At 38.6% G+C, this 25,091-nt stretch overlaps 1 protein-coding gene across 2 annotated transcripts in view; it reads left to right on the top strand.

The window, feature by feature from the left end:
• LOC137233881 (zinc finger protein 431-like) overlaps positions 1-25,091 on the top strand; it is a 36,598-nt gene that overhangs the window by 7,012 nt on the left and 4,495 nt on the right. The window contains exons 4-7 of one of the 2 annotated variants that reach the window (XM_067757397.1): positions 12,348-12,488; positions 12,567-12,734; positions 12,815-13,120; positions 14,337-15,007. In XM_067757397.1, the coding sequence (XP_067613498.1) occupies positions 12,348-12,488; positions 12,567-12,734; positions 12,815-13,120; positions 14,337-14,445 (724 nt within the window). In that variant the 3' untranslated portion in view covers positions 14,446-15,007. Of the gene's footprint in view, positions 1-12,347; positions 12,489-12,566; positions 12,735-12,814; positions 13,121-14,336; positions 15,008-25,091 lie in introns of those variants that run through there. The other variant, XM_067757396.1, reaches the window with a different exon arrangement.

The following is a 25,091-nucleotide window of genomic DNA, read 5'->3' as shown; positions in this document are numbered from 1 at the left end:
AGTGTTTAACAAGCACTCAGAGTGTATTTCTGCCATGAAAAGTTCTCAGTGAAAACTCATCTGCCTTGCAGATGCCATTCGGAGTCGGCATAAAACATGTAGGTCCCGTCCGGCCAATTTGTAGGAAAAATTAAAAGGAGCACGACGCAAATTAAAAGAGGAGCTCAGCCGAAAATCTCTTCGGAGGTTATCGCGCCTTATATTTATTTTTTTTATACCCTTCTAACCTAAATACTTATTCACTTGTTTAGCCTTAATCAAATCTAGTTACATTTTCTGTTAGGACAGGTAAATGTATTTTTAATTCATAGGTCAGATTTTTTATACCGCATGTTTTAACTGAGTTATTTTATTTGTAATACTACTACTTTTCAATATTAATTTTTTTAAAAACATTGCAAACAAAAAGATATATCTTTTTTTCATGGCATATCATGCCAGTATTTTTTTGGCAATACATAAGCTTGTGTTTATTTCAAAGTTTAATAACAAAAACGGCTGCGAATACCCGCGATTTTTTGAGTGGTGATCAATTTTGTAAGATACTGATACCCCTATTGGCAAAAGGTGGCAACCTTGTGAAAACAGCCTCAGTGGCAACACCTAGGTGAAAAGTCTTAAAATGTAATACTATATAGATGTACCAAATTTGATTCAAATCGGTTAAGCCGTTTCCGAAATGGCAGTGGAAACACAAAAAAATTTAGAAAAGGTGAGGTGACAACCCTAAGCGGCAACCCTCCTTAAAATTGTCAATAGAAATTCGGAGTAAGATAACATTCGTTTGATACCTATATTGACATACATATCTCCTGTAATGCCAAAAAATTACCCCGGATCCCTCCGAAACTGGGGGCTCGATCCATAGTAATTCTGCGCGGAACACCGTCAATTTACTTTCAAATATTTCATTTCATAACAATGAAGTGAGACAACAACTTTTTTAACAGAAATAACTGATGTTTTAGTTTTGGCCAGCTAGATGGATCAAATACCCCACCGTGCGTCGGCCAATTGGTTGTTCGTGAAGAACCTTGACTGATTGTTATTTGACTCCAATGGGAAATCGAGTAAAAAGGCTATTGCAACCTTACGTAAAAGTCATCCCGCGAAAATTGTTTGCTTTTGTGTAAAAATATGATGGTATTTTTTTCCGAAATGGTTGTTGTTGTTTTAATTGTTGTATTAACGATAAAACCACTCCCCGAAGGCTTTGGGGAGTGTTATCGATGTTGATGGGCCTTTGCACTACTACAACTACAAAAACAACAACAGGCACCACACCAAATTTTGAAGGGCCCCAAAGTCAATTTGCCCTATGGCCACTTTAAATGGCATATTGACCTTATGACCAATTCAAATGGTCATAAGGTAAATTGGTTAACTGACCTTATGTGCGTTGACCTTATGTCTACCTACCATTAAAATATTGCACTGTCATCGTTGCTTGATATGTGCGCAAAGTTTCAGTTAAACTTATGATCATTGGAATTGGTCATTAGGGTGTCCCTTATATGAACGAAATATTTCGTTTTGCAATTATCAAAACGCATACCCTCTAATTCGGTTCAGTATACAAACCTATGCTTAAATAACAAATTTTAACTTTCCACGTAAACTTTAACCCGTGCCGACAGGGCCTCGAAAATGTTCATTGCTTTGTTTAATAATAGAAATTTGTATTAAAGATTGTTTAATTTAAATATTGTTAATAGGATTACTCAGAACATTTTCTTTTTAAAGTCTGTTTTTTACAATCTGGATACATATCTCTATGTTCTTGCACACAGCGTAAAAGGAACTGCTTTTGTTCTTCTTCTGCGGTTATCAAACCATGAAAGTCTTGCATAAGTTTAACAGCTCTTTCAGCTGTGTCATTTACTGCTTTTAAGCACAAAATCTTTTTTGCTTCTATATAGGCCACGTTTTCTTCCCACAAAGATATATTTTCCTGAAGGAAACTGCAGTCAACTTTTAGCCTCGAAAATATATTTTTGCTTCTAATAGTGATGAAACCACTCAAAGATTTTTCTAAAACAAGAACAAAAGTTTAGCGTTTAGTAAATAGTGAGCATAGCTTAATACATATGAATAAATATTCACCATATAAAGATATCGACGTTTCATCCTTCGATGGAACGTATCTCTTTCCGGAATCATCAAAGCTTTCTCTTTTTAAGTTAATTACAATGTTCTTCTTGGTTTGTTCATCAACGTCTTCGTCAAAAATTGATAGCAGGGTTATTTCTTCTGATAAATACCACAGGTGGTGACTGAATTTTCCTAAAGCTGCTTTGGAAATCAACTTGTCAACTCTTTCGTAATCCTTCAGGGTCTTTAAAAAGAGTAAGTCTTGATTCGGCGCTTTTACTGCTAAACTGCATCTTAGCCAGGGCTTAACATAAACTGTCACAATGAATAAAGAAATATCTCTAAGCGCTTGTTCGTCCTTGACGCTCATTTTAAATTGAGACTGCAACAAACATATCTTTATAGAGTAAATAGCTCTTGCCATCCACCGAGCTTGATGCAATGCGCCTGGAGGTCTGATTTTAATTTTATTCTCAGAGTTTCCTCCCAAAAAAATAATAGCTAGTTCAATCAGTTCCCGATAATCATCTCGTACAATTGACTTCTCCAGTTCGTTGTAATAAAACTCCACCAATTCATTTATCATCGTCTCACAAAAGTGTTGTTTTACGAAATTAGAGCAGGGTTCGATAGCATTAAGATTAAGATTCTTCCAGTTATCTTTGAACTTTTTAAATAGTGGAATCTCGGGACTGGTACTGTCCTCTTGGATTTTAGTTTGAAATACACTTTTGAGCACAAGTTCGTAAACATGATGACGACAAGCAAAAAGTAACAATTCTCTTTCTAATGCTTGCTCCAAAAGCACACAAGCTCCATTCAAGCGACCTGTATTAGATGCTGTCGTATCACAGCACATTATTTGTACCTTATCATTAAGGTTCCAATCATTTAGCGTATTTAGTACTGCATTTGCTTGATTTTTGCCGGAAGAGCTCTCTAATTTCGGGACTGCAAGAATTTGTTCTTTCTCTTCAAACGAAATAACGATTGGCAAGCGTTCTTCTTTAGAGCTTTTTACGTTGAGACTAGGTAACAGTTTTCCATCCCAATGAACAGCAACAACTTCGGGTATGTTATTCTGAAAATCAGATTTAATGGATTCTGCTCTATGTTTTCTCATTTGCGTTCGAATGCGTTGAATAGAGGATTTGTTGATTGGGTAATCGTCACAGTTAAGACCTAGTGCTTCCACTACAGCTTGAACTATATAAACAGAATCTCGAATGCTGAGTTGACATCTGTCTAAAGTCGCAACCAATTTTGGCGTGATGAAATTTTTTCTTCCTCTTTTTGCTACTGCACTTAAAGAACGAATTGATTGAGAAGTGGAAGGAGTCGGTTCGTTCAGACTTTCTTCAGAGCTTGCAGATTTTTCATGTAATTCTGTATGTGTCATATCCTTGTAAGCAGCAACAGATGTCGATACGGCATCTGAGGGCATTTGTTTTAATCTATATTTCTCTTTTGCTAGTTGTCTTAACCTTGCCTTTTCTTCAATTACAGCCAACTTTTTGTCTACACCCATTAAGCAACCTGGGCGGCCTGGCTCTCTCTGTTTACGTAAGAATACTTTATCTTCTTCTATTTTAATTCTGTTGAGAGCATCAGCATGTGCGATATCGAATAAATTATCCAAATCCTGTTGAAACTCCTCCTCGCGACGTTTATAAAAATCCGGTATCTTTTTACAATTTTTTTGCAGCTCTCGCCAGAACTGATAAAGATCCACAATTTTTTTAACACAATTAGGGAAAGCTCTGGTGGGTATTCTAGCTTTTTCCCAGAATATAATGCACTCCCGAGCCACAAGATTTGCACTTTCACTAATATTTAACTTCATTTCGCGAATGTTGAAAAACAGAACCGCAAGAATTTGACGATTCGACGGTAATTTTGCGCCTGTTATTTGGTGATTAATCTCGCACACCAGAAATATACTGTTTTTATTGCTTCTTAGTTCCACTGATATTTTCGAAATGAAAAACCCGACAACTCAAGAATAATAATCCGTGCACGTCTTATTTGAACGAACAGTTATGTAGAAATTTTTTTCTATTAATAAGAAACGCCACCAAATCAGTTGGCCTAATATTATCAAATTGTTTTTATTTGGAAAAAGCTAGCGTATTAGGGAAAACAGATTCAAGACGACAACGACGGAGCGGCATCTGTCAAACTATTTTTACACATGTTCTTATGGGGAGGAATTTTTTGGGTACGACACGACAAAGCGGCAATTAATCATGAATGCCGCTGTCGCTAGATTAGATCTATTTCTATTTTGACAGGCGACGGTCGTGGCGTCCTTTTTTCTTTTTGTGAATAAAAATCAAAATAAATGCAAATAGCCTTAAATATGTGTTGAAATTGATTTGTTATAAATTTTTTTAACACATGCAATACTTTTTTCTAAATTTTTTGTTGTTGTTTGAGCTAATGCAGAACTGTCGTTGTCGCTTTCATTATAATCAGTCGTCGCTGCTTGGCGGCAATTATCGTCAAGCTTCAGTTTTTCACCGTTGTCGTTCGCAGTCGTCGTTTTGAATGTAGCCGGGCTATATTTCTGTATAAAGCTGCACTGCGTTGCGTTGTTGTTCTAATACAGAATGTGGCGCCACTGACGGATGAACATTTAACATGAAAATTTAATAACAATGTGATCCATATGGAACAATTTGTTGTTTCGAAAGAGCATTTGCGTGGTATTTGGTGGTATTTGGCTTTCAAAGAGTTCTTTTGCCAGTAAAATTGCCTTTTTTTGTCTTTTTCCATAGAAAATCGAGTCCTACGGGGAGGGTTTGAACCCGCACCCGTCTCCCCCCCGCAAATCCGCCACTGTATCCAAGTATCGCAAATCAATGTACTCACTATATGGGGATGAAATCATGAAATCTTCAGAAAAACAACTACCCACATATTTAGGTTTCAATTTAAGGTATATGGCATCGAAGCCCATGGGAGGGATCCATTCCCTAAAATCCCTCCCATCTACACCACTGATACTACTCGTAAAATTATATTCTAAATATTAGTACACTTTATTTAGAATATAATATATAAAACCCAAATCGTAAAAAATTGTTTATAGAACACCTCATTTCAAATAAAAAGAATTTGATCGAATGTTAACCGTTGAACCTGAACCAACTTGTTTCCAAAGTAATTCGGCACGGTTTAGAGTTTTCGTAATGAGCTTATATTTTTTTATTGGGTATATTGGATTAAGGAGAACCGATCTGAAGGGTATGCGTTACAAAAAAAAGACTTCTAAAAATAAGGGACACCCTATTGGTCATAAGGTCAATTGACTTTATATCCCTTGAGCTTTGTTGAAGTTTCAGTTCACCTTATGGGCATTTCAAATAAGGTAAATTGACTTTAGTGACTGAGGTGACAGCTTCAAATTATTGCATTGCCATCGGTCGTTGATACTTGTGTAACGTATCAGGTTAATCAAACTTATTAAGTTGATGAAAATTATGCTCAAAGGTTTCGTTACATTCATACATACATAAAACCACAGCTAATGAAAGCTAGGTAAAAACAGTTACAAGTTTACTATGGATAGCCACCGCGTAGAGGTCCATAAATCTTACTAACAGGAACTTTCAAATGACCATAAAGGTTTCAAATCTAGAAATTTGGAAGAATCAATTTTTAAGAAATTCGTTTCATTTGGATAAGCCTTTCCATAGTTATAGGATCGGAGTTTTAAAGTTAAAAAATAAAAGTCTGGATTTAATTGTTGCTTTTGTGTTACCGGTTTTAATTTTGTTGCTAATCAAAAGCTTTTATTCAAGATCTAGGCCCACAAATATACATATGAATAAAAATTCAAAAAACGATTTTGATTTTATAAAATATTTGGATTTATGGTTCTCAATTTGAAGTCGATAAGTCAAACAGTCAAATGTTCCTGAAGATGACTTCGAACTGTATTTGTATTAGTATTTATTTAATCTAACAATAGTACATTAAGATAATGAAATTTTTTATCCTACAACAAACAGGTATTCCAAATCAAGTATGTAGTACATAAAAAGAAAAGACGTAAAGAATACGTCTATAGTTGTTTTGGTCCGAAGGGTTCTCACAACAGCTGGGATTCAATTGCAGAGGCGTGTGGTGTTTACAAAGAACAGCCTAGTGGAGGAAGCATAGTTTAAAGTATGTACGGATAGAGTGCCTGCACGGAGAGATCTATTGAAAATATTTTATTATACAAGTATGCCGAAATTTTTGTGAGGATCAAGCGAATCAGAACAATGGAACTCCTGTTAGTCAGACAGGTTACAGCCAAGAAGTCTAGATCTTCAAACTGATATATGTTCGCTCCAAACGTGGTTCTGTAGTGCCATAGTAATTCACTGCATTAAATTGTAGCTGGCAACCCCCCCTCTGGAAAAGTGCAAGATGCAACCATGCATCAGATGCACTTGGCATCACTAAAATTGTTGGAGTCGAGCAACACGGATAATTTCTGATTGGTTGAAACTGCCGCTGTTCGACGCCATGATTAATCTCGACGCCATCATTAATTTCGTAAAGAAAGGCTGCCTAGCTACAGAGTTGCGTTAGCGGCAGTTTTTAGTTTGAAGAAGACCGGCACCAGATTAACACGCGCAATTTTGAAAACGCACAAAAAGAATTTGATTGAAAGTAGTGGACAGTTGTGAACAATTAAAAAGTACACTGTACCAGAAAGTAAAATAAAAAGTTGTAAATAAAGTTTATAAGAAAGAGTGAACTAGAAAAGAAAGTTTTTTGTAAATACAGTTTAACATAAGAAGAAAAGTTGTAACGAACAAAGTTTAAATAAAGAAAATAATATACTTTAGAAACTAAACCAAATCTACATTATTTGAAATAACAAAAAGAAAGTTGTAAGTAGTGCGTGTGTGGGGCGAGAGCGCATTAGAGCGCTAGTTTCCCCTGGATCCCAAAATGGATCCTCGATATGGCGACCGTGGGCCGAAGCCCTGTAAAAACGGTGTGTGGCCGAAAGGAGGCAAGCCTCCCAACAGGTGTGGGTGCTCAAATTAAAAGCCCAGCACAAAATTTAAAAAAATAATGGAAAAATGAATAATTTACAAAAAAATTACAAAAATTATAAAAGTTAAAAACCTATCTACAAAAAAACAAAAAAAAAAAAAGAAAATCTACAAAAAACATTTAAAAACATCAAAAATCTACAATAAGAAACTACAAAAATTTAAAAGCCATTTACAAAAAAATACAAAACATTTAAAAATTCTTACAAAAAAATATAAAACATTAAAAACCATTACAAAAAAAAAAATATAAAAATTTGAAAAAAGATACAAAAAAATAGAAAATTTACCAAAAACCCTTCAAAAAAATTTTTTAAAAAACATCTACAAAAAAATACAAGTTTAAATACAAGTTTAAAATTCTACAAAAATATAAAATCAAAAAAATAGCACAAAAAGTTTAAAATCAAAAATTACAAAAAAGTACAAAAGATTAAAAACCATTACAAAAAAAAATTTTTTTTAAATTTGGAAAATCTACAAAAAAAATAAAAAATTTCAAAAACCATTTCAAAAATTATAATATTTAAAATCATTACAACAAAAAAAATATATAAAACTATACAAAAAATTTAAAATCATTAAAAACCAAAAAACATGTTAAAATTAACAAAAACCCACAATTTGAAACTGTAAAAGAAAAAGCTTTTTACGAAATCAACAAATAAGGCAGTGGTGGTGAATTTTTTGGTCGTGGCTAGTGGTAGAAAAAAAAAATCGGTTGAAAAATATACATATACACATAATACCAAGACTTAATAAAAATCGGAAATAATACGAAAATTCAAAGCTTATAAAACAACAAACTAATCGGCAGCAGAAATAATAAAAGAAATTAGAAAGAAACTGGAAAGAAAAAAATGAAATTTTGAACTATAAAATCAAAAAATCGAAACTGTACCAAAAACTAGTGGAAAAACGTCACTAGCCACGCCACTTCAATAACGGCACTAGCCACGCCACCGTCATAACGGCAAACCACCGTACATCGAAAAACCGAATAGCGGAAGGCTAGTGACGCCATCAGCAACAGCAAGTGCAGCGGCAGAATATCAGGTGGCAGCAGCAGAACAGCAAGCGCAGCAGCAGCACACCAAACGCAGCATAAAACAGCAAACGGTAAAACGCAGAGGCACTTGGTATGGAATTTTTTCTCAATTTTTATACCCACTTTTATACTATTTAAACTCATTTTATAAAAACTACTTAAAATTACTTTTTTTCAATTTCTGTACATTACAAATCCAATTTTCATACCATTTTCTATAATATAAAAAAAAATGTTTATTAATAATAGGTTTTTTGTTATATTTGTTATTAAATATTTGTTGGCTGTTATATTTTGTTTTAAAAGATTTTATAAATTTTTGTATCTAGTCTGTAAGATTTTGTGATCATAGACTGAATAAACGAAACTAAACTAAACCAAACTTACGTAACACATAGACATATCGAGGGACGTGTTTAAAGGCAACCTGAATGAAGTCGAAATATCAACAACAATATATCCAAATATTCTGTAAAATCAAAATCGTTTTTTAATTTTAATTCATATATTTGTAAGGCCTAGCGCTTGAATAAAAGTTTTTAATAAGCAGTCCGTTTTAAGTTTTATTTTCGGACTTCCAAATTAAAAATCCGTATTTTACTTTAACTTGTGGTTCTGTATAAAAAGTCCGAAAAATAAAAATGATGCATAAAAGGATACATTCGTCATGAAAATGCTATTCCCGGGACTCCATAAACTTTCACCTAGGACAATTTTTTGGACCGAACTTTTCCGAGTGATGTTCTGGTCTCAGTGACGACACTCCCCCGACGAGTTTTCAAGAAACGCTCATTACCACTTACAAAGCAATTGGCCGGCCGATTGCATGCTACGTGTCCCCGATATGGTCACCAGGCCTAAAGGTCACTCACTGGAAGAAAATACAGGCCTGCCAAAATTCTGCCCTCAGAACCGCTACGGGCTGCCTTCTTAAGGCCCCAGACAATGAGGCGAGAGTACTCCCCATTAGGGAGAGAAATTAAATGCTAAACAAACAGTTGCTGTTGAATACCCAGAAACCTGGCCATCCCAATAGACATCTGATTAATGAGGCTACACCGCCCAGGGGCTTAAGGGGCCATCTCCGTAAGTATTATGAGGACGGCACCTGAGAACACAGCAGTATGAAGCAAAAAAGCATAAGCAGGTCTCCAGTGCCATGAATTCCCCGGCGAACTAAACTAAAGAAAAACACCCAGAACTAGCAGAAAAGGAACGCACTGTCCCTAGAGAAACGCGCGTCACTCTAGCTCAACTTCGATCTGGGTACTGTAACAGGTTAAACTCCTACCTATCCAGAATCAACCCCAACATACAAAATGTATGTGCTGCTTGCAATGTGTCCCCACATTACACCAACCATCTCTTCAATTGTAACGTGGAACCAACGCCTCCCCTCTCTTTATGGTTATAGTTTAAATTAAACTATACCCCTGTTGAAACAGCAAGTTTCCTTGGACTCCCGTTAAAGGACATTGATGACAATTTGTGATTGGTCGCACCTGTTGGATGGGGCGAAGCACTGCTACAACAACAACTGGTGGGTTAAGGGGCTTGAGAAAAATCGCGAGGTAGGAATGCTTGTCGTAAGAGACTAAGTTTCAGACCAGCACCAGCTATTTGGAAAACCTCCTCCAAGTTCTTCAGATGTTCTTCGAAGTTCTTTCCCAATACGATGATGTCTAGGTACACTAAGCATGTTTTCCAATGTAGTCCTGTCAGTACCTGATCCATGAGTCTTTTAAAAGTAACTGGTGCATTACATAGTCCAAAAGGCATCACTGTAAATTGCTAAAGACCATAACCGACATTGAAGGTTGTTTTCTCTTTATCTTCCTCCTTCACTTCCACTTGCCAGTAGCCGCTTTTCAAGTCCAGTGTGGAAAACCATTTCATACCAGATTGCGAGTCCAGAGTGTCGTCAATTCTTGGCAATGGGTAGCTATCCTTTTTTATAACGTCATTCAACTTCCAGTAGTCCACGCAAAACCTCATTTTTCTATCCTTCTTCTTTACAAGTACTACCGATGAGCTCCATCGACTAGCTGATGGCTCGATGACGCCGCTGTCGCTCATTTCTTGTATGATTTGACTCACAACTTCCCGCTTCGCCAGTGGAACACTACGTAGAGCTTGACGGATCGGCCTCGCATCTCCAGTGTCAATTTGATGTTTCACAACGTTGGTGCGGCCTGGTTTGGAGCCATCTTAGTCAAATATGTTCGCGTACTTTAGGAGCAGTTGTTTTGCCTTACTCTGATAGTCTTCCTCTAGCCCCTCCGTCCATGCCGTGATGTCATTTGAAAGATCAGTATTACTAGTTGAAACGTGTTCCTGGAGCTGTTCACAGTTAATAATTACTTCAGCCTCTTGGCATCTTCCCAATATAGCTCCTTTGGTCAGTTTGAGTGGTGACTTGAACTCATTGAGTACTCTTACCGGAATACATCCATCTTGTTTTGTCATAGCCAGGGTTTTTCCTACAAGCACGTTCGGTGCTGATTTGTTTGCTGCTTTGACAACCCACAATTTGTTTGTCCCACAATCTCCATCAACCTTTGCCCAGATGACTGCTTCTGATTTTGGTGGTATTTGCCGACTCTCCTCCACCAGCACTCGTTTACTGCTGTAGTCTCTCTCGTAGCCGAAATTAAGTGGCACATCCATGTTCTTATATCGCATCGTCTTGCTTCGCATGTCGATCTTGATGCCTTGGTCGATTAAGAAGTCCACTCCAATTATGATTTCATCAACAATCTCTGCCACTATAAAATTGTGTACTTCCGTGATGTTCCCAATTGCGACTTCATATGCTACTTCTAGAACCGTGGTGTCTTCCCCCTTGGCTGTACGCAATCTTGCTCCACGCAATGGTCTTATCTTCTTGTTAACGAAATCCCCTCGAATGATGGAATGAGATGCGCCCGTATCTACAGTCAGTAAACGTTCTTTTCCATCCACATGTCCTTCGACAGTAAGATTGTTTGACCTACTTCCAATTTGCGAGATAGAGATTATGGGGCATTCAATTGAGGGTTCCAGCTGTCGCCCCTTGCGGCTGACCGGCTTTAGTTTAACGATTGAGTGGACTTGGAGATTTGCTCATCTCCTTCAGCTCTGCGTTTACGTCCACCCACGTTGTTGGAACTATTAGGACCGGTGCTGCAATGACGTGCAATGTGGCCTGGGTTGCCGCACTTGAAACATTTCATAACACTAGAGTTTTTCGGTCGTGATCCCTTCAGTGCTTCCAAAATTCTGTCCACCCAATCTGGCCTTTCTACTTCTACACGATGGGCTTTGTACGCTGGCTTACGCAAAAGTGAGACAGTTTCCTGAGTCAGTGCATGGGATACCGCTTCAGCAAATGTTGGCTTTGGGTTCGCATATGTAGCTCGTTTCGTTTCGAAATCCTAGACGTTTCTTCTTCTAGAATACTCTACCTAGTCACCAGCCATACGCGCGAGTATTTGTAGTGTGTAACCATATGCGTGTGTATTTGTGAGCGAAGAAGTAGGTGATGATGACATGCGTTTGTGAGTATCTCTCTGCTGCTTGTATGTATGTGTGTACATGATTATTAATTTGTTTACATACATACAAGTGTGGCAGCTTGCTTTATTGTTGTTGTGGATTTATTTACTTAGTATCAGATTAGTGATGTGAATATCACAATATTGTTTTGAATATTAGTATGACTAAGCGATACTACCATCACTAAGCCGATACTAAGCAGCCACTCGAATGTACGTAAACAAATCAATCATCATCTACACACATACATGCAAGGCAACGGAGAGATACCAAGTAGAAGATTCTAGAAGGAGAAACGTCTAGACATTTGGAGAAATATGCGGACAAAGCAACAGAGAGTATAAAAACAGAACAAGCTGAGTAGTCAGTAATCCGTTTGATTTAAACACGCTATCAGTTGCGAAGTGAAGTATAATTGTGAAGTATAATTGTACTACTCCCAAAGTAATGTAATAAAGACCATTTTGAATTACTGAATATTGGAGTTATTTATTCAACAATTTAGCGATACGAACGTTGGCAGAAGGTGTAAAATAAGCAGAATTTCACGAAATTCGTTGCAATATTAAATTAAATGAAGGGATATTTTTATTGATCTGTGTTTTTTTTTATATGTCTAGACCGAAAAAAACACAGGAAAGGATCAAACAATACGAGTGCGAAATTTGTGGTAAAAGATTTGAACGAAATTTTGATTTAAAAACACATAAAACAATTCATATTGAAGAAAAGCCGGTTAAATGTGACTTTTGTGAAATGCGGTAAGTTATCATAAAAGTCGTGACTAAAAGTTCTTATCTAAATAAATGTCCACTTTAAAATTTCTCACTGTTTACTAGCTTTGCAAATATATATAACCAAAGGCGTCACATGCGCCTCCATACTGGTGACAAACCATACAAATGCGATATTTGTGGTAAAGATTGCATGACAAAGTATGCTTTAACACGACATAAACTAACTCATAACGATGAAAAGCTGCTTAAATGTGACTTTTGTGAAATGAGGTAAGTTATTACACAATCCTCATTCCAACATGTACTTATCTTAATTTAATCCAATCATTCATTTTGTCATAATTAAATAGTTTTACGCATCATAAAAGTTTTCAGCGTCATATTCAAGCTCACACTGGTGAAATACCATACAAATGCAAATACTGCGAGTTCACCTCTTCTACCAAAACTGAATTAGTGCATCATTTACGTACTCATCTGGGTAAAAATGTTTATAGATGTGAGTTGTGTCCGTCAGCTTTTCCTCTAGCTTTGGAGCTACGTTTGCACTCAATTAAGCATAAAGACGAAGATTTAGACACGCGTGAACGAAATATGAAAGCCTTATTGGAAGAAGAGGCCAAAATAGAGCAACGGTTGGCGATGAAAGCTGCAAAGTAAGAATCTAATATGGGATTCAGAGAATCTGTTATCATAACGTAAATGGCAGGCCTCTGCTATTCCGTTTCAAATCATTTATTAACAAGTAGCTCGTCATTTTTATTTGTAAAGTCCATTTTATTTACATAGTTACAGCTCATGCTGAATACACTTATATAAAATGCCCAAACACATACGATTTTAGATGCCGCATCTAGCGTTGAAAGCTGAGTAGATTGCATCCGTTTGCACGGGGAGCGATAAAGAGTATGTTTGTGGCCCCACATAAACTCATACAATCTAGTTATCTCATGTGTTAGGGCTTTCATACTGTTATTGCGTCAATTTTCTCCCTTTCCCTTTATTCTGTACTATACCTATAAATAGTGATAGAACTTTTAGAAAAAGTATCTTTATCGGTAGATCGATACTTGTACTTTTGAATAATGTACATGGAAATCATGAGCAGGCAACAATTTTCACAATAGAACGAAATACCCCTTAAAGGCGTTACCTGTTTTTAGAATAGAACAAAATATATTTACAACCCTTGCGCGGCGTACAAAAAGCATAACACATTTTCCAGAAAAGTAAACGCTATTAAACAGCAATATATCGGCACTCTGATGTTTGTGAGTATACCCCGCATGTAATAGCAATATAGAAGGACTACATATCGTTAGCTTAATATGAAAATATGCTAAGTCAACTTTGACGAATTTTACAGGAGACGAATAAAATGAATAATTTTTGAAATAACCTTTTTTTTTCAAAACTGTGAATGAGGATACCTTGGTTGCATTAATTTTGAGTGTAGAAGCTTTGAAAAAAATTAATAAAAATCATGTATGCTAACTCAGCAGCTATTTTATGACTTATCACAATTTCCGCACTCAAAACTAGTTTTTTCTCCTGACTTAGCACTTTTTACTCAATGTGTTTCCCCATCAACCCTCACCTTTAATGATTGAAATATAACACTAAAATTATATATTTACAAAAAATACTATTTATTTGTCAAACTGTTTCTAACGGTTCTGATCTGGGCTCTTTTGCCGGATGCTGCGCGGACAATAATTTAGTTTTAAATTCAAACAAATGCTGTGTTGTGTCTTATTCCAAAAGGACAACTGCCACATACTTTATCTACGAACTAAATGCTAAATCTCCTAATCGTTGTCAAAAGAGTAAAGACTTGGGTATAATTTTTGACTCCAAACTCTCTTTTTCTAGTCACATTGACTTCGTTGTTTCAAAATTTGTTGCAATGGTTGGGTTCAGTAGACGTAACACCAGTGACTTTAAGGACCCTACGACGTTGAAGGCACTTTATATAAGTTAGTGGAACTTGCTAACTTCTCCAACTTATTAAGTAAGGATTATTAAAACCACCACTGTATGCCTTCCTCATTATCACGTTTAAATGCTCATTATGCTTAAACGCGCTCACATTGATAAAAGTTCATTCAAAAAATAGTAATAGTGACAACAACAACAAGAGTTGAATGAGATCGAAGCTGCAACTACAACTACTCTTATGATCTTCATTCATTACGACGGTGGAAAACGACAACAACTGAAAAGGTTTTGCACACGGCACGCTAAGCGATCAAAAAAATAGTAAGAGTGACAACAACAAGAGTTGAATGAGAACGAAGCTGTAACTACAACTATGCTTATGATCTTCATTGATTGCAAAGGTGGGAAATGCCAGGAATTGAAAAGGTTTTGCACACGTCACGCTAAGCAGCGGTAAATAAATTCCTGGAATATGTTTTTTATGCTTGGTATTTCATTGACAAGCAACAACTATATTTTTGATTAACGGTGAGCAAAATTTGATAGGCTTAGCTTAAGTAAAATCATGTAAAATAAAGACGGAATAAAATCAGCTTTGAAAGTGATCGTGTCGCACTATATAATTTTCTAAATGGCGCCCAACTGGTAAAGGGCCTGTCGCAAAAAATCTTCAACCGTAAGAGGACTATATAAAAGTACAGTCCCAAATCGAGGAATAGCCGGCGGGATAAGGACCTCACTTGCTGAAGGACATCACAATTAAATGGACTAGAACATTGCATCAAATCAACTCCAAGGACTATCAAAAAGAATTTGTGTAAGTAATTATTCAAGATTATTTCTTGCTGTGATTTTTTTTTTTTGTGATGTGAAAGAAATTTTGTATTTCAACTAGAAAATAAAGTTTTGATAATAAATATAAATTTGGATCTGCAAACTGATTCTACTTAAAATTTTTTGAAATAATCTAACAATTAGATACGCTTTTCGAATACTAGTGCTTTTCTTAATTTTCGAAAAATTTTGTTTAAATGGTAATTTGAATACTTAAAAAAATAACCAAGTAACATTTTGTGGTGATATTATTTCTCGTTTTTTTTTCTAGACTATAGAAAAATAAACGAACATACAATTTCAGATAGGTATCCTATTCCTGTGTACATATGAAATTGTTGTCATGGATGAAGTTATCGTTTTTTCACCCAATGAACAAACACATTTAGAACACATAAATACGATTTTGCGAAGTTTAGAAAAAGCAGGAATGAGGGTGTCTTCGGAAAAATCCAGATTTTTTAAAACTGAGGTTGAATTCTTGGGATTCTTAGTTTCACGAAACGGCATTCGGACATGCCCAAGTAAAGTAAATGACATCCTAAATTACAAAACCCCAAATACTTTCCGAGCATTACGTTCATTCCTCGGTATAGCGGGGTATTATCGGAGATTTGTGAAGGACTACGCCGGCATTGTAAAACCGCTTACAAAATTTCTAAGGGGTGAACATGGAAATGTCGGCGCGAATAAATTCAAAAGTGTTTCTATAACTTTTGACTCCGAGGCTATAAGTGCATTTCAGAAAATAAAAAAGATACTGGCATCCGAATATGTTCTCCTCCAACACCCAGAGACTATAGTAAACCATTTGAACTTACCACGAAAGCATCTTCGAGCGCCTTAGGAGCAGTTTTGTCACAAAATGATACGCCCATTACTATGATTTCTCGTACGTTATCTAGGACAGAACAGAAATACGCTACCAACGAACGAGAGCTCCTTGCGATTGTGTGGGCATTGCGCCATTATTTGTACGGTGTTACTAAAATAAACATTTTTACTGATCATCAGCCGCTAATTTTTTCTATGTCGGATAAAAATCCAAACAGAAAAATGAAAAGATGGTGCGTTTTCATCGAAGAATTTTCACCGAACTTACACTATAAACCAGGCAAGGACAATAAAGTGGCCGATGCACTGTCCAGACAATATATCCGCAGCCTGAGTCAATCAAACGAAGTCGAAACCATTCATAGTGAGAAATCTTCTAGTAATGTAATTAAAACAATCAATTACCCAGTTAACCAATTCAAAAACCAGTTAGTGATGTCTAAGTCTACCCAGTTCAGCAAAATATCAAAAATCCTTTTCCAAAGGTTGCGTCGGCATATCATTTGTTTTGACACCATCGAGAGGCTAATGGAATGCCTGAAAGATGTTATAAATCCAAATGTTACAAACGGCTTGCACTGTGAACTTGAAGTCCTAGCCAAAATTCAGAATGACCTAACAAAACATTTCCCTGGGATAAAATTTGTTCACACCGAAAAGCTTGTAATCGATTTAGTCAATAAAAGCGATCAATTATAAACGATAGCCACAGAGCATAACAGATCTCATAGGTGTCTCCATGAAAATTTCCAACAGATTTCTAATGAATATTTTTTTCCGAATATGAGAAAAATGTTAAAGTCTTTAATTTCTAACTGCAAAATTTGTATGGAAAACAAATACCAGAGGAAGCCACCTAACCCGGGGATAGGGAAAACCCCGATACCAAACTACCCTGGAGAAATACTTCACATCGATATATTTATTACAGGAAAACAATATTTTTTAAGCTGTATTGACAAATTCTCTAAGTTTGCCATTGTTAAGCCAATAGCTTCACGTTCTACCATCGACATTAAGGATGCTATGCTAGAAATACTTCTAACATTTAGAAATACAAAAGTTGTAGTGTCTGACAATGAAAAAGCCTTCCATTCTAACCTAATAAAACAATTCTTAGGGACAATTTTTCAATTGAACAATTTTTCATCCCTACACTTCATAGCGAGAGTAAGGTTCCATTCCACACTGCTAGAGATAGCGCGTTGTATCAAGGAACAACAACAGATATACGAGACCACCGACCTGATTTTAATAGCTACACATAAGTACAGCAATAGTATCCACTCAACTATTAAATCTAAACCCGTTGATGTTTTTCACAGCCCATCGATAGATACACTAGAAATTATTAAAAACGAATTAAAGTTAGCTCAAGAAAAAACATTGGAACGATTTAATAAAAAGGAAAGCACTAAAACCTATCAGCCTGGTGAAAAGGTGTTTCTTAGAAGAAATAGAGGATTGGGAAATAAATTTGACAAAGTTTTTGTGGTAAAGGTAATTGAAAAAGATTTAGGAACAACTGATAGATGGCACTAGAATTCACAAAAGCAATTTACGTTAAAAAATTCTACAGAAATTTATTTTTGACTCACTGAAATGGGATTAGCTGAGAAAGGCTAAGCAAGTAATTAATTTTGAAGCAAAACCAACAAGCATTTAAACTTGAATATTTACCATTAATGTTAAAGACACACTATGTAAAAACAAAAAATTATAAAAAATTGAAAATATTACTTCGCAGTAAAAAGAAATTGAACCTAAAAATCCGTTAGAATTAATTTTATAATCTCGTATGGAGATGTTTTTCCAAACTTGCGACTGGCACTTCAGAATCAATTGCTAGCTGCGAACGTTCATTCAGCAAATTAAAACTGATTTCGACATATTTACGATCAACGATGGGGCAAGGTCGCCTAAGTGACCTAACATTATTAAGTGTGGGAAAAGATAAATTTGAAATGGTAAATTTCTGATGATATCAGATATATTTGGTTCCTCAAAGGCAAACAAATTTTGCACATAGATATTAGTTTTACTAATGTATTATAATCATATTATTATTAAATATGTATTTGAGTCAACTTATAGATGATATCTTCAGCCTACGACTTCATTGGTTTATTAATTTTTGAAAAAAAAAAAAGATTTCCCCGGGCGCAAGAACACCTCACTACGCCACTGGGTCTGTCGGTGAGTGTTAACTTTTGGAACGCACCGTGGAGCATATGCGGAACTTGGGCCGCCAAATCCGAGGCTGTTTAAGAAACAGCTTTCGCCACGGGTAGGTGAGGTTGGCAATTGGGTTGGAGAAGCTTTAAATTGCGTTGGCATCCCCTTGAAAGGGTTGCGCTACACAACCCCTTGGAACATTTGGGTATTTAAGTCACCTCTTACGATCTACCTGCCGCGGGTTAATTCTAAGCCCCCCAGCCAGCTTATTAACTATTGTCATATGCCGAGAGAATAGTGGGCTCCGCATCCTCTATATAGGTTAGGTTGTACTGGCCGGTCCATGAGGACCTCACATAGACTGATAAGTCGTAGTGTTACCAGAAGTGTTTTTAACGACCAAACTGAAAAGTTTGGTCGTTAAAAAAAAAAAAAAAAAACTTCTGGTAACACTACGGACTTTTTTTTAACGACCAAACTGAAAAATCCCTCACTAGGGTAGGCACCTTGTCGTTGGTGTGAGGGCTTAGCCGAACTCCATAGCGCCCGACTATGAGGCGGAGCTGTTTAGGACTGACATCTACGCCGTTTCGCCTCATAGGAGGACGGCGGGATGTCGGTGACCAAGAACTGCCAACCCCATAATCCAGGGTGTTATGCGGACCGTGCCTATTGGACGATTTGCAGCCAGGGGATAAATTCGGCTGTATTCGAACGGAGCCTTCCCGATACCGGGCCACCTCGGGAAGAGGAGGGAGAAGCGTCGAATTGCAGAATGAAGAGGCAACGTTCGGCGGAAGGCGACGAGCCTGCTTTCAAGAGGCAGAAAGGACCCAGTCCTAGAGCCGCGAGGCAGTCCAGTCGCATAGACAAGACAAGTAGGCCCAAAGCTGTAAGACAGATGGGCTCCAATAGCGAGGTAGCAACTACCTCGAAAGCTGCGAGTCAGAGGGAAGTTCCAACTACGGAAATAGGAGATAAGCCAAAGGGATATAACGCTAAGACTCCGGCTTTCTCGGAGGCGCTAAAGGGAGTTAACGCTAAGACTCCGGCTTTCTCGGAGGTGCCAAAGGGAGATAACACTAAGACTCCTGTTTTTCCCGAGAAGATGAGTGATGTGGCAAAGCAGTCACTGACTGTGGCGCTGGTTGATCGTAGCAGTCCTTTCGGACAAATGACTACTGAAAAGGAGATCTGTGGAGAGGGAGCTTATTAGGGTTGCGGGAACAACCAAGTAAGCCCCTTCCAACCTTTGATTCGGGGGGATGGTATAATGGTGTGAAGATGAAAGCGTGCGACAACATCGCGAGCTTGCGGTGGCTGGAGGAAGTGGTTCCAAACCTCCAAAGGCAAGGCACGAACGCGCGATTTGAGGTGGTGGCTAAAGCGCAAATCCCCACGGTACCAAAAGTTAAGGTATGGATACCATGCGTGATGAAGTCGGGGGATACACTGCGGCTTCTGCAGAATCAGAATCCGAACATACCGACACAGGATTGGAAGTTACTTACTGTATCTCGGCCTACCGAGGATGGTCCGTTCTACATCTTCCAAATAAACAAGCAGGCGGAGGATATTTTGTACACGCAGCTTGGCAAAATGTCCTTTGGCACTGGCAAAATTTACATGCGACTCAGAAAAAGAAGTCCCGACGATAAAAACCCTAACACGCTAGAGGAGGTCCCCGACGTCACCACGAACGTGCTAGAAGCGGACCAACCGCTAAATGGTGCTGTGACTCGCACAGAGGAACACCCCGCATAACAGTCACGAGAGGCTGAAGGGGGCCTCGAATACTATAAATCAAAAGGGCAGGGGGAGGACGACGACGTCAAGACGAAGGTGCTGGAGGGGACAAACAGCCCAATGGTGCTGCGAGTCCTACATATAAACCTCCAACACAGTAAAGTGGCGTCGAGTGAACTCCTCCTAATCCTTGAAGAGGGTTCGTTTGACGTGGCGCTGATCCAGGAGCCGTGGCTCTCATCGGAGGAAAGGTTTTTGGACTTAGCGCGCGCGGGTTTGGCGTTTACTACGCGCAAACGGAAGGACGGGTGCGAGCTGTAGTAATGGTAAGGAAACAGCTGCATTCATATATGCTGCCTAATTACACCACTGAGGATCTCGTAGCGGTGGCCGTTGAGCAAAAGAATAAGCAAGCATTTATCCTGGCGTCCTGCTACATGACCCATGCTGCGGAGGTTCCACCGATGGAGTGCAAAAGGCTAGTACAGGAGGAAGGGCGCAAAGGGCGGTTGGTCATAGGCGCAGATGCAAATGTGCACCACAATGCGTGGGGAGGAGCAGATACGAACGAGAGAGGCGAATCTCTATTTTGTTACATCCTGCAAACCAATTTGCAGATAGCCAACAGGGGAAATGGCCCTACATACATTGGTCCAACATCCAGCAATGTTCTGGATATTACATTGAGCTCCGAGCGTGATATATCAAGGTATGATTGGATGGTTCTTGATAGACCATCCTTCTCCGACCATGCGTATATCAGCTTCAGGATCCCCTAAAGAGGGTAGAGAAGGGAGGAACCTTTAGAAACCCTAGGTCAACGAACTGGACTAAATTCCAGAAACATGTAGAAACAAAACTGGGACGACCCAAAGAGGTTGCCAAAGTGGAGGAACTGGAGGAGTCGAATGAATTCCCAACAAGGACGCTTACGACTGCGTATAACAAAACTTGCCCTCTAAGAAGATTCAGAGGAAAAGCAAAGCCGCCATGGTGGAGCAATGAGCTCAGTCTTCTAGGAATACAGATAAAAGAAATGTTTAAGCTCGCAAAGACCGCGGAAAGCGAAACGTGTCGGGACGAGTACAGGGATCTACTGAGGATCTACAAGCGTGAAATTACCAGGGCGAAGAGAAACTCATGGAAAAGTTTCGTAGAGTGCTCCAGCGAAACAGCACGGTTAAAAAAAGTCATAGCAAGGGGAAACATAGTCCAGGGACTAATAAAGAAAGAGAACGGGGAATGGTCACGTAATAGTGCAGAATCCCTTGAGGTGCTTCTCGGCACACATTTCCCATCGGGAGACGGTTTAGAAGAGCCAGCAGACATCACTTACACTTCGATCACGGAGCTAGTAGTGCCGGGCTTGGTGACCGATACCAAGATAGAATGGGCAGTGAAAACGTTTTCTAAGTTTAAATCGCCGGGCCCAGACGGTATATTCCCGGCGATGCTACAAGTTTCAAGTATGGCGGTCGTGGAATCGCTTAAAATAATATTCGATGGGTGCATAAGGCTGAATCCTGTACCGCACTCTTGGAGAACTGCTCGTGTAGCTTTCCTACCAAAGGCGGGGAAGATCGGTCACGTGCATCCCAAAGACTATAGACCCATTAGCTTAACATCATTTCTGCTCAAAACCTTTTAGAGAGATAGATGTGTACATAAAGTCCAACTTGGACGAAAAGCTGCTCTTCACAACACAGCATGCGTACACCAAAGGCAAGTCGGTAGACACCGCATTGAATAGGGTGGTAATAAGCATAGAGAAATCCCTGGAATATAAGGAGTATGCTCTAGGAGTCTTCTTGGACATTGCCGGGGCTTTCAATAATGTTTCAAAATGGGCGATTATGGATGGTCTTAATTACATTAAAGTACATCCTACCTTACTACTACTCCTTAGATTACATCACAATGGGGATTGTACGAGGCCACGAAATCAGTGGACAGGGGCACGCCACAGGTAAGGGTGCTATCACCTCTGCTGTGGACGCTGGTCATCAACCAACTGCTCAGGCGATTCGATGAGGGACCCGTAAAACTTACGGCTTACGCAGATGACGTTGCAATTGTCATAAGTGGAAAGTGCCTTCCAACAATTAGTTCTTTGATGGATCGGGCGCTTCGGGATATTCATACCTGGGCATCTAATGTCGGGTTGAAAGTCAATGCGGAGAAGACGGATATGGTCTTATTTACAAAGAGGTACAAGGTCCCTCCTAAGTTAGGAGGGGTGACCTTACAGCAGAAACCTTGCACAAAATATCTAGGAATCATCCTAGACCGTAAGCTGTCATGGAAGCTCAACGACAGGGTCAAGAAGGCCTCAACGGCACTCTATGCATGTAAAACAATGCTGGGGTGTACGTGGGGCTTATCGCCCTCTCTTTCTCATTGGGTTTTTACAGCGATTGTAAGCCCTGTATGCCATTCTGCACATTCCACCTGTAGACCTGGTAGCAAAGAATATAGCATTAACAACCGCAACCAGGCTCGGTGCCTCGGGCAGCTTGAGCGCCGACCATATGGCCATAGTAGTATAGCGTCATCAATCACAAGACGAACATACTACCTGATTCACTATCTGCGCGTCGAGGGAGATTAAGGCCACAATAGAGGTGGACGGTTGGCGCAAGGGTGAGCAAATGGCGGACGAGGCGATACATGTGTACACAGATGGTTCCAAAGTAGTGGAAGGAGTAGGGTCTGCGGTATACTGTGCTGATCCGGAAATAAGCAGATCCTACAGGCTGCCGGATTACTGTAGCGTTTTCCAAATGGAAATATTAGCCGTAACGAAAGCAGTAGAAACCCTGGAAGAGAATACCTTAAGCTGCAACCGTGTTAACTTTTATATTAACAGTCAAGCAGCAATTAAGGCAATAATCTCGCAAAGCACAGCATCTAAATGCGTGTTAGAGTGTAAGCAGTCTCTGGAGAGAATCGGGACAGGGAGAAGCATACATCTATATTGGGTCCCAGGGCATATGGGAATAGATGGGAATGAAAAAGCGGACGAACTAGCTAAAAAGGGCGTCCCAATTAGAGTGGGCGAGATTAAGCGAAGGCGAGAGGTGCACATGATCGACCAAGCGGGAAAGGCGTGGGTTCAAGCGCGGGGCTGTAAAGTGTCGAAGATTATGTGTAGTTCTTACAACCTTAGACTAATCTATCTATCATTAAAAAGAGAGGACTGTAGACTCATGACGGGTATTCTGACTGGACACTGCCTTCTGGCGCCACATGCCTTTAAATTAGGCTTGGTCAGTGATAGTAGATGTAGGAAGTGCGGGTTGGAGGAGGAAACGATCGGGCACGTTCTGTGCTCGTGCCCTGCACTTGCCAGGCTAAGACTCCAGCTATTAGGAGTGATACAGCTGTCAGATCTAGAAGCAGCAAGTGGCTTAAGTCCTAGGAAGCTTCTAGTATTTGCCAAGAGGACGGAGTTATTTTATAACATAGGTCCTGGTTTTTGATAGGGTTTTTCAGTTTGGTCGTTAAAACAAACTTCTGGTAACATTACGGACTCAATCAGTCTCTGTGAGGTCCTCATGGACCGGCCAGCTCAACCTAACCTAACCTAAGAGTGACAACAACAAGAGTTGAATGAGAACGAAGTTGTAACTACAACTATGCTTATGATCTTCATTGATTGCAAAGGTGGGAAATGCCAGGAATTGAAAAGGTTTTGCACACGTCACGCTAAGCAGCGGTAGATAAATTCCTGGAATATGTTTTTTATGCTTGGTATTTCATTGACAAGCAACAACTATATTTTTGATTAACGGTGGCCAAAATTTGATAGGCTTAGCTTAAGTAAAATCATGTAAAATAAAGACAGAATAAAATCAGCTTTGTAAGTGATCGTGTCGCACTATATAATTTTCTAACTTATATCCTTGGTCAGAAGTGGTCTTGAATATTGCTCAATAATATGGAATCATTTCTATGAATCTAACTCCTATAAAATCGAGAAAGTTCAAAAAATGTTTACAAAAATTGCTTTACGTATGCTTCACTGGCCAGACGGCCTCCCATCATATACCAGCAGGCACAAATTGCTTGGTTGTTTTGTTGTTGTTGTTGTAGCGAAAAGGTTGCTCCCCGAAGGCTTTGGAGAGTGTTATCGATGTGATGGTCCTTTGGCGGATACAGATCCGGTACGCTCCGGTAATACAGCACCATTAAGGTGCTAGTCCGACCATCTCGGGAACGATTTATATGACCACATTAAACCTTCAGGCCATCCCTCCCTCCCCGCCTCCTAGTTCCATGATAAACTTGAGGTCGCTAGAGTTTCGGCTGTCAAGATGGTCAGGCTAGTACCTTAATAGTGCTTTGTTACCGGGACGTACCGGATCTATGTATATCCGGCAAAGGACCATCAACATCGGTAACATTCCCTTAAGCCTTCGGGTAGTGTCTTTATCATTAATACAACAACAACAAAGCATGTCCGCACAAAGAAATGACTAGTAATTCAGATTGATATTATTGACAAGTTGACTTAGCACATTCTTTTTAACACCTGCCAACTTAGCACATTTACACATCATTGCCCACAGCACGTAAAAATGAAAAATAAAAATATTTTTTTTTGTGATCGATGTATTTTGAACTCAGTTTTGAAACTGCATTAAAATACAATTTTTCAAAAAAAGTGACTTAGAACGTTTTCACATTAAGCTAACGATATATGTCTTAAATACTCGACTACACCTTTTTCAAGTGTACTTCAGAAACCATAAAATGTTGTTCAGAAGCGGTGAATTGAACCTCAGAAAAACATATGTAATTCAGAGCCGACAATTTGGACTTCAGAATAGTCAAGTGGACTTCAGAATGCGTAATATGTATTTCAGACTTGTCAATTGAATTCAGAAATTTGAAATTAATCTTCAGAATAGTCAATTTTAATTCAGAAATCGTAAATTGATATTCAGAAATCATAAATTGTTTTTCAGAATGGTCAATTGAACTTCAGAAACCATTAATTGTGCTTAAGAAAACGCTTATTGTTCTTTAGTGGCACTTCACAGTTTTTTACTGTACTTCAAAATCAGAAAATGCTGTTCAGAAGACAAACCCAATAGCATT

The sequence above is a fragment of the Eurosta solidaginis genome, chromosome 5 (assembly GCF_040869045.1).
Source record: "Eurosta solidaginis isolate ZX-2024a chromosome 5, ASM4086904v1, whole genome shotgun sequence".
In the NCBI taxonomy this organism is placed as follows: Eukaryota; Metazoa; Arthropoda; class Insecta; order Diptera; family Tephritidae; genus Eurosta; species Eurosta solidaginis.
The sequence above is the reverse complement of the archived record's forward strand: the minus strand, read 5'-3'. Positions and strand labels throughout refer to the sequence as shown.